Here is a 15081-nt window from a genome sequence, read left to right on the forward strand (position 1 = left end):
AAAATAAGATTCTTTCTATTTGCATTTTATTATACAGAAAAAAAATAGCTTCCTAATCACAGTTTCTTTTTTCATAATCATTTGTTTCCCACAAATTAGATACTTAATTTTGCTTACAATCATGTCACCCAGCAGAGAACACTTTATCGCAGGATCTAGCCTAATAAGCTTGCTTCCACACTGGCCAACCACAGGTTCTTAAATTATGCTTCTACAGTATTGTATAACTTCCAATGGTGCTTTTACTCGCTGTCCAGACACAGAAGATGGTAACTGAAGTCAAACCTAACCAGCAAACAGAATGCAGCAGAACAGGTCATATAGGCACAAGCATGTTGTGTAATCGATTCTGAGACTGACTTCCCCCAGGGTAGCTGAACCCTCACCACAAACCAGTGAAATATGAGTAAAGGCTCCCCACTGCCATGCAAAACTTTAGGGCAGGAGAAGAAATAGACAGAAGACAGGGGAAATAATGAAATCATGGTTTAGTATTAATGCCTAAGACCAAAAATAAACTGGAAAAAACAATTGTTTGGTTCCTAAAGGCTGCTTTGATATCTTTGCCCAAAACACTCAAGGTAAGACTACTCTCCTCAGTTTTCTTTTCACTTCTTTCTGGGGTTGTCCATCACGCTCTTCTTGATCTATAACCCAATGATGCTGGAAGAAAATCCTTGACGTGGACAGACTACATATAGCTATCAGCTGTGAGAGGTGTTTTTTTTTGTTTTTGTTTTTGTTTTTGTTTTTGTTTTTTTTGTCTCCCCACCCCCCCCTTGTTTTCTTTCTTTTAAAAAAAAAAAAAAAATGGTCAGCTTTACACTGACATCAAAAATATCTACTTTTACAGTACTAAGCATGGAAGGAGGACTTGGAAAGTAAAGCAGGCTATTTTCTGAAAATAAGTTGCTTTCTCTGATTCTCTAAGAGCCTCTCAACTACTTTCTACCTTTTTTCTGTTCTTTTTCTTCACAAGGTAGGCTTTTACTAAGAAATAAAGTCCTGCTGCATTTTCACCTTTGCATACATGTCCTTTCCTCACATTCCAATCTGCTAAAACTGTAATTATAACTCATCAACAAGATTTGGCATCCTTAGCAAGAAGTGATCCTGGCTTACTTAGCAGCTTTCCTAAAGTTTACTTCTCCCTTTTCTAGGGCTAGCCAAAATTCTGCTACTGAGATCATTCTGGTTTTCCTCTTACCTAAATGCATATAAAGAAATATGTTTTATCTGATAAATTGCCTTTATTCTGTTTTGGGGTTGTTTATTTTTGGCCACTATTTCCAACTTACTGTTCAAAGTATGTGCTGGGAACAAAATTACAGTACCAACACGTATTCCTCCCTAGATATGCCATAGATATTAAGCTTACTTTCTATCTTCAAGAATACTGCATCTTCTCCACACATACATAAGCTGTGTGAACATGTCAGCAACAATTTTGTATATTGTTAATATATAATATTATACTATGTCAGGCATATTTGAATTCCATGAAACTACGAGCTCAATACTTCATAGCAGTCAGAATAAGACTTGCTATTCAATTTCCACGACATGCTCATCTTCCAAATGTTGTGTGAAGTTCTGGTCCCTCCCTTAATTTACAGATACTAGAAAATGTTCAGAAAGGGGCACTAAAAAGAATCTAAAGCATTGGATAGCTGCAGGGTTCAACTGAGCAAACCAGAAGTCCTTAACCTGGAAAAAGAGATAACTTGAGGAAGGAAAGAAGTAAGTAGCAATGGAAATCAAATTTTCACCATCTGTTCTAGTGAAAGAGCTCCTCAGATATTTATTGGTTTAGAGGATCAAGACCACTATAAACAACAACAGCAAGGACAACAAGAAATTTTTGTTAATGTGTACACATTGTATACAGGCATAGCAAAACATAAGCTATAAACAGTTTGATACCTTACACTGGTGGTTAATATACCTGCTCACTGATTTGCTGTAACTAAATCACTGCTCTCATACATTTCTTTTTGGTGGGAAACTTGGCATTTTAATTCACAATTCTTTCCTCTCTCCTCTTAGAAGTGGGAGATGAACTACCACTATTTACAGTCACAGCACCATGCTACAGGCCCTATCAGAGTACACGTATTTGGCAAGACAATGAAGTCATCCGAGTTTCAGGTCACACTGTCCTAGTTTCGTATCAAACCTTTTTGTATCAACAGCAGTTTCATTTCAATAAGCTAATAATACCCCCTAAAAACCCTATGTATCAGCAGAAATATTTTTCACAGCTGCAACTATCACACACACACAAAAAAAAAAAAGAGCTTAAGCATTTATGCTGTACAAGGGTGAGCGACAAGGAAGTCCATGTGTCGGTCCATGGTAACGCATAGGCTGGTGTTAGCCTACACAACTCTGGCACTTCTAGCTGTTCTCAGCAGTATTTTTACCTGGATTTAGGTTCAAAATAAAGAAAAGAAGGTGATTGCTCACACAAAATGTAGTTAAACTATTAGAGCTTGTCAAAGGATGGTGCGGGTGCTAAATAATTGCTTCAAGAAAAAGTCAATGGAAGAAAAATGCATTGATAAGGACTAAAACTCTAAAACCCACCGCCCAGCTGAGAGGCACTCAGCCATACCAAACCGCTGTACAAGTACTCAGATGAACTATCACTTACTCACCCTGTACTCAGCCTGTTCTCACCCTTCCTTAAGCACTGACTTTTGACCCTTGTCAGAGAAAAGATGATTAGTTAGGTGGATTTGCGGTTGGACCCAGAACAGCTGTTCTTGCGTTTCAGGGACATCACGATACCTTCTTCCAGAATAACATTTTTGTTTAATCCAAGCAGATGAAAAGCTTTCGCTTTAAAATGTATTAGCTGGTAAACAAGAATATTCTCAAAGGTAGAAAGCTAGAGTGCGGCCTGACATCAATTTAGTTAAAATCATATCTCCTTCCTTTGGCTGACCTGAGAGAACAAATCAAAGATAAAACAAATAAATGAAATATAATTAAAGCTGTAGTGAAAGTTATTTAGTACCTAAAGACTTTAGGGTCATATTAGACTTAATTACTTTATTGTACGCTTCAGACTCTTCTTTCTACACACATGCCATCACATTTCCTCTGCTTTCATTCCTTCATTTTACATTATTCATACAGTATGCCTGGGAGAAGGACATACTTATAATAACACACCACCAGGCTGTCAAGTCAGTACTAACTGGCTCAGCAGCATCTGTTAACAAAGCCAGCGTGCTTTAAGCGCTTCAACAGAGCTGCAGAAGGAAACCAACAAGATTACATAATATCAGAAAGACAAAAAGAATTAATTACTAGTATTATGATTCATCTTCTTCCACAGTATCAGGCTGGAAACGCATATGCTTGTGTGTTTTGGAAGACGATGAAACCTAATTTTGTAAATACAGCTTTGGCAGGGAAGACTGGTGAGACCGTTTAAGGACTGTTTGTAGGGGTAAGTTCTAAAACCAACACAATTCTCATACCCTATAAAAAAATTTCCAAAGAACTAAGCATGGCATTTGTGAGAATTTGAAACAATCAATATCTGCTTTTAAACATTTAAGAGAACAAGAAACTAACTGGTTACTAAAACTCTACATACACACTGCCATGATTTCCATCCCCCAGAAAGTCTAATGCTACGCCAGTGCAATTACAATCTGAAGGCCCAGACTAACACTGTAACACCATTACAGGCTGTACAACTAAAACCGTATCAAATGAATTTTAATTTTGCACAATAATTATGCTTTAAAAAAAGACAAAAAAAAAAACAAAGCAGATCAGAGTTCAGGAAAAATCATTATCACGACAAAAAGGTAAGATCCAAAAGACATTTTAAACATCTGCAACTCACTCATTCAATAATGACATCCAATAATTAAGATAAAACATTTATTTTTCCTGTCAGGAATTTTAAAATCCTTGAATGAAGAACTTTGTTAATTAGCCCAGTTATCCATGTAAACATAACGTATAAGAACTTGAGTTCCAGATAGATGGACAAAGTTAACTTCATGCATTACTAATAAAAAAATTTTAAAAAGTAAAAGAAAACATGGTTCTGTATTGTCAGCTCTCCTGTGTTCAGTTGCATTAGTAATATGAAGCACAGGCAAAACATCTGCAGCTCTAACTACAATCCAAGAGAAAAAAAGGAAATAATAACCAATGTAACTATTCCAAATAAACTAACTGTGTCTCATGTTTGCCCTTATGATAAGAGCAAGTCATGTTATCTCATGCTTCAATTTGTCTGGCATCATTTGAGAGCAAAAATATTCCCTACTTAACAGGAACTTAAGTTTTTTATACAGGAAATAACTTATTTTATTCCTTTATTTGTATTCTTTCTTTTATTTATAAACTGCAATAGCTAAATAAAAACAAGCATATATGTGAAAGGACACTTATGTGTTGTTGGAAAAGATAAATATATCTAGATCTTGCTCAAATGATTAATCTCTGTTGTGGTATGAATGTCTTGATTATATAGAACCACCTGCACTTGCTGAACATTACATTCTGTTCCTCAAATCATGCCATAATATTAGTTCACTACATCATGTTCTTAACATCAGTATTTAGGGCACTGAAAATGGATTGTTCTGGTCTCTCACTTTAGGCAAAGGACTCCAACTCATGGCTAAGGACAGTTTAGGAAAGCTGCAGTGTTTTACACTATGACTCGTTGGCATATTCTTTTTTTTTTTTTTTAGTGGTGCTGCTATCACTGCAAGAAGATAGTATCGGCTGTAGCAGCAGCTTTTGAATTACCAGTTTACAGGTTGTCATATTAAGGTTAACTATTGCCAATTTTATGCTAACACCATATGCCAGACTGTAAACTGTCTCCACACTGAAGTCACAATATAAGCAACTAAACTCCTTCAACTAACACAGGAATCACTACAGCTATTGAAAAGAACTAGGACTCAGACTCCTACATACAGATCAACGTACCTTGAGATGTAAACACCAGGGAGATAGTTTGTTTGCAAACCATTTTTACTGCAAATAAGGCTTAATCATCTGATTTCAGTCAGTGCCTTGAAAAATTTGCAGTCTGACAACATTACAAAAATCTACCTCCTGCTGAACTTGTCCTACACTTAAAAAAAATGGTGAGAACTGATGCAGTCCTCTCTTGCATCATATAAACATCCCTCAATTCCGAGTAAAATTATGGAGAACTCTCAGTTTTACCTTGCTAGTTGGCTAACCCTGAGTCATAAAAGGAAGTATGAACTTTTGAAGAGACTTGTTACACCCCTCGAGCCCAGACAGTAGCCAAGAATTGCGTGCGTCTCAAACTTTTAGCATCAGCTTGCCTTGCCTGTCTCTAGAGAAAAAGAATGGATTAGACATTTCATCTTCCCCTTCCTATTCCCCACTTAAAATATTAGTCTAATAATATATCTAAATTCTGGAGATTTCACTTCTGTTTAGAAAGTATTATTTTCTTCCTGTGTTAAAGGGGTAGAAAACAATGAACTATCCTAATGCAACAATTTTTTAAAAGCTAAACAGTACAGATCTCCTCCTATAAAAATATAAATATACCAGTAAATATTAGCTAATGTGACTTAATTATTAAAGAACTGAAATCTTCTCAGTGGTAAGTATAACATGTTTAAATTGAGCTAGCGAGAAGCAGGGCAAACATTTTCATCATAAAACATGATGGAAATGATATCCACAGACTGTATACATGGAAGTACACCTCATGTACAACAAGCATTGCTAAGACATCCTCCGTACAAAGAGACAGATATTTCTGTTATCAGTAGAAGGTCATTGTACTTCTCATTAGACAGCAGTTCAACGAGGAAAAACACCAACTGCAGTACTACAAAGAGATTAGCTTTGGTAAGTAACAAAAGCAACTGTTGACCAAAGCTGACAGGCAGTATCCCTTCTAGGTGGGGCTTTGGTGCAAGCCAGCCAAGCTTTCACATGCGTAGTGATTTAATTATTCAGCATGTTAAAACACACTACGTTCAAAGAATTTACAGTTTCACCATACCTACTTGTTCTCCATAATGCTGCCACCAAAAGTCTGAAATTTATGTGAAGAAAACAGCTACTGGAGAACATAGCAGGCTTACGATACACTTTATATATAATTACTATACATATATATTTTTATAGGTGTTTAATATATAATACCACATATTCACAATTTCTGTATTCTCTCAGATGACACAGTAAAGGACAAATCATATGTACGCTTTCAGATGGTATTAAGAGAAACAAGATTGTTGTACAGCATTGTTTTTAAGATAATGGAGAATCCCCCCCACAGAACTACACGAAATCATTCAAATTGCAAATCAGAGGTGACAATAGAAGGGCAAATCTATCAACTGAATATTAAAGAAACCTAAAAGTCTCGGTGATAAGACCTTGGAGAGTGGTTTCAGTTAATGTTCACTTGTTTAGTCCCATATAATATCAAGAGATTTCCCATGTAAGATGAATAGTATAGATGGTTAGCATTCTTTCCCAATATCATCCAATTTCCACATGCTTTCAACAGAACGCATATTCACCATTGAGTAAAAGCCTCAACAGCTTTGTAAGCCTCAGTTAAGTACTCAACTATGAGTGGTAATGTGAACGGCAGTACTGTGCAGGCTTTATAGCATTGCTGCCTTGACAGCCAAGGGAGTTATCAAGCCTATTGAAATAGGCAGACTTCTTCCGTTAACTTATGGCCCTCTGACCGATGGGGAAAGATTACAATCACTTTAGAAATTCCATACTTTTAGCTTTTTATTTGCAAAATATATGTGCAGTTTACAGTTCAATTTTTAGTAGCCAAAAAAAAAAAAAAGAAAATAAAAGAAAGATCATTTGTAATCCTTCATTTTCTCCTCATTGCACGGTCTTGATTTTTTAAAATCTGTAATTCTATATTTTATTACATAAATGGTAAAATTATGATGAACACTCTACTGTCTGTGGCATCTTACTCAGATTGGGTAAATTCATATCTGTGTTCATTTGTACTCCAAGTTTACATTCTGCAGCTACGCAGCTTTCAATTTAACTACATTATTTCCACAATCATTTTAAGTACAGATACATTATTGCCATTTTGTTCATGTTGCTATGAAACCAGGCTCACAAATTCTTCCATCCCCACAGACTTAAAACACAAACTGGGTGTTTAAAACAGGGCTCCTGCTCATGGCTGGGTTCACCAGCTGAAGCACTAATGCTTTAAAGATCTAATGCTCCGAAGGGCCTGCAGCACTGAGAAGCATGGGATCTCCCAGGTACCAGGGTAGTCCTGCCTCTTCTCAGGAGGTGGGACAGATTCTGTGTTCCCATCTGTGAATTCACCTGTACTTAGGCTCAACAGAACAAAAATACGGTAATAAAAGAGATGATTAAAGGGGTAAGAGTATTTAAAAAGCAATAGTTAAAATAAACAGTTGATGCCAAGCGAGTAACAGAGGACTACAAAAAGGGCACATGCAGTCCAGCAAGGAAGTGCTTGTTTGGTCTTGTCAATGAGATTTGCTGAATTGAAAACACACAAGAAAAAACACCTTACACATTTGGAGACCTAAGGAATGGGAAACACAGGTGCTCGCCTCCTGCATGTAAGTTTGCTTAAAACTTTTTTGCAAGTATGTTTGTAGCACCTTGAAGAGAACATTTACACCAGATTCTGATCTACTGCTAAGATATGTGCTATGATTTACTGTACAAGAAAATATTTGCCATGCATAGAGACACATAAATCACCATTCACCTAAATAAAGCAATAGGGCTTATTGCTACTACTGCCTCTCACCGAGTGACCAGAATTAGGGCAAGCAGATACATCATTAGTAAAAAAATTAAACTCCAGGAAAGATAATACATTAATATGTATGTTCTAATGCACATTATAATACTTCAGCATTACAATGAGATAGGGGCTGCTGGCACCTGCAGCTATTAGCGTTGCTTTTGACAGTGCAAACAAACAACCACCTCATCTGTTTGGACTCAGTTTATGGATCTAATTTCACAACAAGGTGCAGAACACTGCCTCTGAATCTGTTTTACTGCAAACTCACTTCTCCTTCAAGCTTGAAGTGATGGAAGGGATTTATATAAACAATAACCAGAGTAGCTTCAGACTTTCAGTACAGGTTGCAAATACTATGTTAGACAAGCAAGGCACTAACTTTATTAAAAGTGCCAGAAATTCAGAACAAAATATTACACATGGAAGCCAATTATTCACTTAATAATTTCTGAACTATTAAGTGCTTGACTTATACAGGTGATTTTAAACAAAAAAATAAGTGACAAGAGTATACATTTAACCAAGTTTACCAGCTTAAACAGAAATTGCTTTTTTTCCCTTCTTCTGTTCCCCTCTGACCACTGCTAAGAGAATGTTAACACTTCCACGCCATTAACTGCTTTGTTTTTTAAAAAAAAAAAAAAGTTTCCCTGTTCTTTCTTCTTTGTATTACATCAGTGCTTACAGTAGAAAGTTTTCTTCACAACTTTTACCTAGTCAAAAGTTCAACTCGTATTGGTGTTTTCTGCTGCTTCTACCACCACCTCCACTTAAAAGGCTTTTGCCTCTATTTTACAGAACTGAAACCGAATCAAGCAGAAACAGATTTATCTCTAGAAGTAACGATTAAAAAAATGTGTTAATTTCTACCCCAAAGAAATACTGAAAACAGTGAGACTTCTGAAATCCTGCTGCAGTAAAGAAAGACCAAAGTAGCTGCAAAACAGCCATCCTTCCCCCACTTGACAGCAAGTTTGTCATTTGCCAGAAATAAATCAACATCTGTCTGGTACCATAAGTCATCCCATACAATGTAACTGTTAGGCAAGCACACAGAAAAATGCTCAGCCACTTTCAGATTTAAAGCATCCCTCTGAAAGACATATTAGCTAAAGAGAAACACTGATTGGTTATGCAAAAGCATCTGTTTTGTTTATTAAAAAAACAAAACAAAACCCACAACCCATGAAAATACAACCCAGATGAATTTTTAAGCTGAAATTAACATTAACTTACCAATTGATGCATCACCATCCAATAGATTGTCATCTTCAGAAGTCTGAAAGTCCATAATTACACCTGCTCCATCTAAAAGCTCCTCATCACTGCTTGCACTAGTTATACTGTTGTAACTGTTTCGATAGTAGCCTCTATGAAACAGCTGCTCAGACTCCATTTAGCTGCTTTATAACCTATATAAAGAAAATCAGATATTTTCGATTTGGATATGCACAAAGACTGAGAAGTTTACATCAAATAAAACAAGTATTTTTCATGCTTTGGGGAAAAAAATATTAAGGTCAGTCACAATACCACAAGTTACAAAAAACAGTAATACAGAACATTTTATATAAGAGAACATTTTACACAGATATTCAGTGATTTTTAACTGGATGATGCTTCCTCATTCCCTTCCTTGGGCTCTCTTTAGTTCAACATTATTATCATGAAAGTACTTCACTTTCAGTACAGATGGTTGGAATGTGTGTACCCCGTGCATATGAATATGTGTTGTACCATGGAGCTGCTGTAAAATCCAGACAATGTTGAAGTTAAAAAATTAGTTTCTTTAGTTGTGCAATCTTTATCTGTGTCTGCTTGAAGTGAAACAGGTGGCAGGCTAAAGTTTTAGTCCCCTGAACACAACTGTTCACATTCTTTTGCACAGAAGATTGAAAATATAAAAATGGAAACCAGTTCAAAATCTGTGTCCACATAAAGCTTTTAAAACCCTTACCTATATGCCTTTTGTATATTCAGTATAACACTAACATATTAGGTTTTCACAGACTCAGGCCAAGTCCACCTTTCCCTTGTAGAGTTAAAGCCACAAAAATAACTTCATAATTAGGGTGGGAGGGAGGACAAGATGTAATCACACCTCAGTTCCATGATCTCCTTTATCCAAAGGAAGTCTCATGTTTGTAATTTCTCAAATATCATCACTCCTTATTAACGTACAACAGCCCAATACATGTTTTTTCAGTAATAAGAAACCTCTTATTCCCTCCAAGCAAAGGAAATCCCACCTAATCCATCTGCAAATCTTTTCCTTACACACTTTCTCCTCTGCTTAGCTACAAACTCTGCAACCATTCACTGTAACTGCTACAAAGCTATATGCACTGTGAATGTCCAGCTAGCTGGCAGCAATAAAAACGGGTAACAGGACTTCCAGGTCAGATCCCTCTCCTCTAGCCAGCTGTTGAGCCTTGTGATGTACAGCCAAACTGGTTGACCAATCCCAAGAGTTACTAGTGGAGGTCAGACAGACAGCTTTCCCTTACTGGCAAATGGCTCAGCCTTCTAAGTAGGATACCTAGAAGAAGAGGTGAAAAATGAAACCAGGTTTGCTGGGGAGCTGCAGATGGAACTCTCAGTACCGTGCAGCTGGGTGATAACACAATATAAAATTCCATACAGATAAATATGAATCACGTCACGTGGCAAGGGAGCAGAAGAACCAATCCCAAACTACCTTATAAAGCAGTGGGCTCTAACCTGACTACTACCACTCATAAACGTAATAATAGTTACAAGAAAGAGCTCTGCATGAATTAGCAGTCCCTAAATTGATTTGATACAAGAATTATCAGGTAAGGGAGAAAACTTCATGAAATCCCTGTATAAATCCACAGTTTGTCCACACCTGAAATACTTTCCACAATGCCAGAAGTTCAAAAGGATTATAGAAGAGCCAAAACAGGTTACAAAACAACTCAATGACAACAGAGTACAAAATAGCTTTCCTTCTACAGGACAACAAAATGCATCAGGACTCTTTGGTCTGGAAAAGATATAATGCAGATGACACGACGAATGTCAGCAGATTCACAAGTGGCATGAAGAACGTGAAGTGCATCAGTTGTTTTTTGGTAGTCCCTACATGTTATCATGAAAGAGCTGAGGTGACCAGCAGAATAAAAAGGGCTGATTCTTCACACAGCATGTAGGGAAGTAGTGCAATTGTTTGCCATTTTGCAGAAATATGCAATGGTTCATAAAGCAGCCTGACAAACTGACAGAAGGAAAAAAAAAAAATACATCAAACACTATTAAAGACGACACCTCTGGTGGAAATGCTGGAGGCTAAGAAAGCATTCTGGAGATGTGCATGTGCTTATTCTGTTCTTACACTCTTGTCTAGAGATCTGCTATTGGGCAAGACAGATACCTTTGGCTTTACGCATTCTCATTTCCTTAAAAAAATTAATTAGAATATTTACAATTTAAAACATACTCTCACTGCACATAAATTTCTTCATTCATCTTTACATGAAAATTCTTCTTAATCTTCTACCATTTTACAGGCACTGAGAAAAGCTTCTTAATAGACAGCCAAAAAAAAAAAAAAAAAAAAAAAAACCCAACCAAAACCCACATTGTCATATGATGAAGCATATCCTATTTGAAAATACAGTTGCTTACATCTGGAAACAATGGAAGCGCCTCATTTTTTTTTTTCCCCAAACAGATCAGATCACATTTTATAATTTATTCAGAAGTTACACTTGAAACCGTTCAAGAGATATTAACTTTTCACACACGGAAATTTTTGGCATTCCCAGTAAAACAGTACCTACAAAGAACATGCCTAAGAAAAAGTCAGATCACAAGTAGTCCAACTATTTCATTATAATGTTCACAAAGTCCTGTTCACATCACTCTGCCTGTACCAGTTAGGTACTATCATAACTGGAAGCCACACAGCACAGCCGAAATGAGACACTGGGACTTCCTAGAAATGTTTCCACTCACTGCATCATCTGTCACCTTTCTCCATCAGCTCCATGCACCAAAAATTATATTCTAGACTCACATCTGCCAATTGGCTTCCTGCTTGAGTGAAATCTTTGTTACTTTTACATTCATCTAATTTTTCCTACATTCTGATAAGGTTTGCAATGAGACAGAAAACTCCCCTGCCCTGTCCATAAAAGTACCATTAGAAGATGAAACGCACAAGACACAAACCTCTCCCTGTAGCACATCATAAATGATAGTCTATTGTGTTCCATTCCTGTTCTATATCTGACTTTATCTTCATCGTTTTTTTTTTTTTTTCACTTATGTGGTAATCTTTATTACAAAGGAGAAAACAATTAACAAGCAAGAAAAAGACCACTGTTCGGTTAGCAATCACAAAATGTTGTTTGGAAATGTATCAAAACAACAAAGAGGTAACAAATCTAAAACCCAAAAGTACTACTACGTCTGTGAAGAGAAATAACTCTCCCTTTGGATGTCTTCTAAATCACTTTAGATAAATGTCACCGTAGTGGATTACAGAGATTAAATCTTCCAATAAATGAGAAAATGCTTTCAGCCCGGGTTTCAATGGAAAGGAAAATTTAATCAGTTAGTCAGTAACTAGCAAACAAAACCAACAGACTCTCCAGAGTGAGACCAAGCATACTGCAATGAATGCCTGCATCATCTCTGCACCAGTGTGACCCCACATGCCAACTCTGCTGGCACATACATGCCTAAGTTACATGATAGGCATGATACTACAGGCCTTTTCTTGTTCTGAAACAGTATACGTCTCCTGCTGCAGAAGTATTGCTGCTGACAGAACGATCAAGCAAAAGCCGTAACACTAAAATAATTTTGAGGACTCTAACCAAGATTCTTAAGAATTTTACATTAATTCTCTGCATTCCAAAACAGTCAAGTACTCCAACTGTTTTGTATCTGCCACTGTATTCCAGATAGTGCCCTACAGCAGCAAGTAGCAATGGCAGGAATGCAGAAAACTAAGACCATGAGAATGTTAACTGTTCAATAAGCTTCACATTAGACTAAAATTTTAATTCTCGAGAACATGGCAGTCAATAATTTGTCTACCACTACCTGCAACTAATGGAGGGGAGGACAGCTTAAGTCAACATACAGCAAATTTCCTTGTGTGCCCTTAAGAAAAAGGCTTGTTTAACAAACTAGGATACAAAGTCAGGGATGCACTATCTTGAGCTGTGTTGATAGTTCAAGACAACTTAAAAGCGTATGCTTCTGTGAGCTTCAAATTCTGTTAGCAGGTAAGATATCTGCCTCACTTGAGTGAAAGAAACAGTGATGTGCACACAGAGACTAGACTCCTCCTCAAAAACAGATTGCTGGGAGCAGCAATAATAAAGAAAAGGAAGAGACAGGAAAATGTTTTTTCTATGGCTACAACAGCCAAAAGAGAACCGCTATTGTGCCTAACCCAATCTGGTGCAAATTTTCCTTTGTGGACACTGAAAGAGTGTACTCGTACAAGAAAGCCAGCATGAATGCTTACGGAGTTGTGAAGAGAGAACTAACCAGCCAACCTGTCATTTGATAATATCAAATTCACTTAGTGCCAAATGGCACTAAAAGGTAAGCTGGGGAAGATGGAATTTACTCAAGAGAAATGGCAAAAAAGGTACTGGCTAAATGCTAGCCAAGCCCAGTATCTTGAAAAAGCAAACAAAAAAATCCTACACCAGATTCCCAACAACAAAAATAGTAAAGTAATGCACTGTAAGAATAAAAACAGAAAATCTAAGAGATATTGAGGGAGTTCTTTGAACAAGGAAGGAATTTGACTCAACTCAGAAAAAAAAGTTGCAACTAACCCATCATGTTTCCATTACTAAGGTATTTCCAGGATGTCCTGACTCATCAAAACTCTTCTACAAAGCAGGTTAACAGCAAATCCTCTGACATTAAAAAGTGTCAACAACACAAAAACCACAAACAAAACCAAAGAAGAGACAGCTAAAGCAGGATGTCTTATTTCTTACGCCTAGGGAGAGGGAATGAAGTAATAAGCATAGAGCTATATTGAATTGTGAAAGATCTAATTAAATCATAGAATGATTTGGGTTGGAAGAGACCTTAAAGACCATCTAGTTCCCACCCCCCTGCCCCGGGCAGGGCCCCCTTCCCCCAGCCCAGGGGGCTCCCAGCCCCGTCCAACCTGGCCTTGAACCCTTCCAGGGAGGGGGCACCCACAGCTGCTCTGGGCACCCTGGGCCAGCGCCTCATCCCCGCACAAGGAAGGATTTCTGCCTTACATCTCATCTAAATCTGCCTTCTTTCAGTTTTAAACCATTACCTCTTGCCCTATCCCCACACCCCTGACCCAGAGTCCCTCCCCACCTTCCCTGTCCCCCCTTTAAGCCCTGGGAGGCCGCTCGAAGGTCTCCCCGGAGCCTTCTCTTCTCCAGGCTGAACCCCCCCAACTCTCTCAGCCTGGCCTCATCAGGGAGCTGCTCCAGCCCCCTGAGCATCTTTGTGTCCCTCCTCTGCGCCTGCTCGAGCAGCTCCGTGTCCTTCCTATGTTGGGGGCCCCAGAGCTGGCCCCAGCACTGCAGGGGGGTCTCACGAGAGCAGAGTAGGGGGCAGAATCCTCAACCTCCCTCGACCTGCTGGCCACGCTGCTCTGGATGCAGCCCAGGACACGGGTGGCTTTCTGGGCTGTGAGCACACACTGCTGGCACACAGTCAGTTTTCCATCAACACCCCCAGGTGCTTCTCCACAGGGCTGCTCTCCAGCCACTCCTCGCCCAGCCTGTGTTTGTGCTTGGGATTACCCCGACCCACGGGCAGGACCTTGCACTTGGCCTTGTTGAACTCCATGAGGTTCACACAGGCCCCCCTCTCCAGCCTGCCCAGGCCCCTCTGGATGCCAGCCCTGCCCTCCAGCGTGTCACCCACCACACAGCTTGGTGTCCCCAGCAAACTTGCTGAGGGTGCACTCGATCCCACTGTCCATATCCGCGACAAAGGTGTTAAAAAGCACCAGTCCCAACAGCGACCCCTGATACAGTGTAGGCAGAACTACATTGATAAACCAAGACAGCCCAGGAACAGTTACATTAATAGTGGAAAAAGCATATAATGCTATTTCAGTTTTCTGCACAGGCTAATACCTCAGGCACTTTTCTGCTCTCAAACACTACACATCCTGCTTATCTTTCAAGCTCTACAAATAAAAGGTCAAGCAGAGAAGTGAGTCAGCTGAGGGAACCAGTGCACTGAAGTGTCTCTGGAGAAGACAGAGTAGGACAGCAAGAAGTCTG

The 15081-nt window shown here is 38.4% G+C and overlaps 1 protein-coding gene across 6 annotated transcripts in view; it reads right to left on the minus strand.

The window, feature by feature from the left end:
• The window catches only part of CLCN3 (chloride voltage-gated channel 3), a 73607-nt gene that overhangs the window by 49333 nt on the left and 9193 nt on the right, over positions 1–15081 (minus strand). For all 6 annotated transcript variants that reach the window (XM_042807833.1, XM_042807832.1, XM_042807829.1 and 3 more), the window contains exon 2: positions 9047–9222. In XM_042807833.1, coding sequence (XP_042663767.1) covers positions 9047–9206 — 160 coding nt within the window. In that variant the 5' untranslated portion in view covers positions 9207–9222. The remainder of the gene's footprint in view (positions 1–9046; positions 9223–15081) is intronic.

This window comes from Tyto alba, unplaced genomic scaffold, assembly GCF_018691265.1.
Source record: "Tyto alba isolate M040663 unplaced genomic scaffold, T.alba_DEE_v4.0 Super-Scaffold_6, whole genome shotgun sequence".
In the NCBI taxonomy this organism is placed as follows: Eukaryota; Metazoa; Chordata; class Aves; order Strigiformes; family Tytonidae; genus Tyto; species Tyto alba.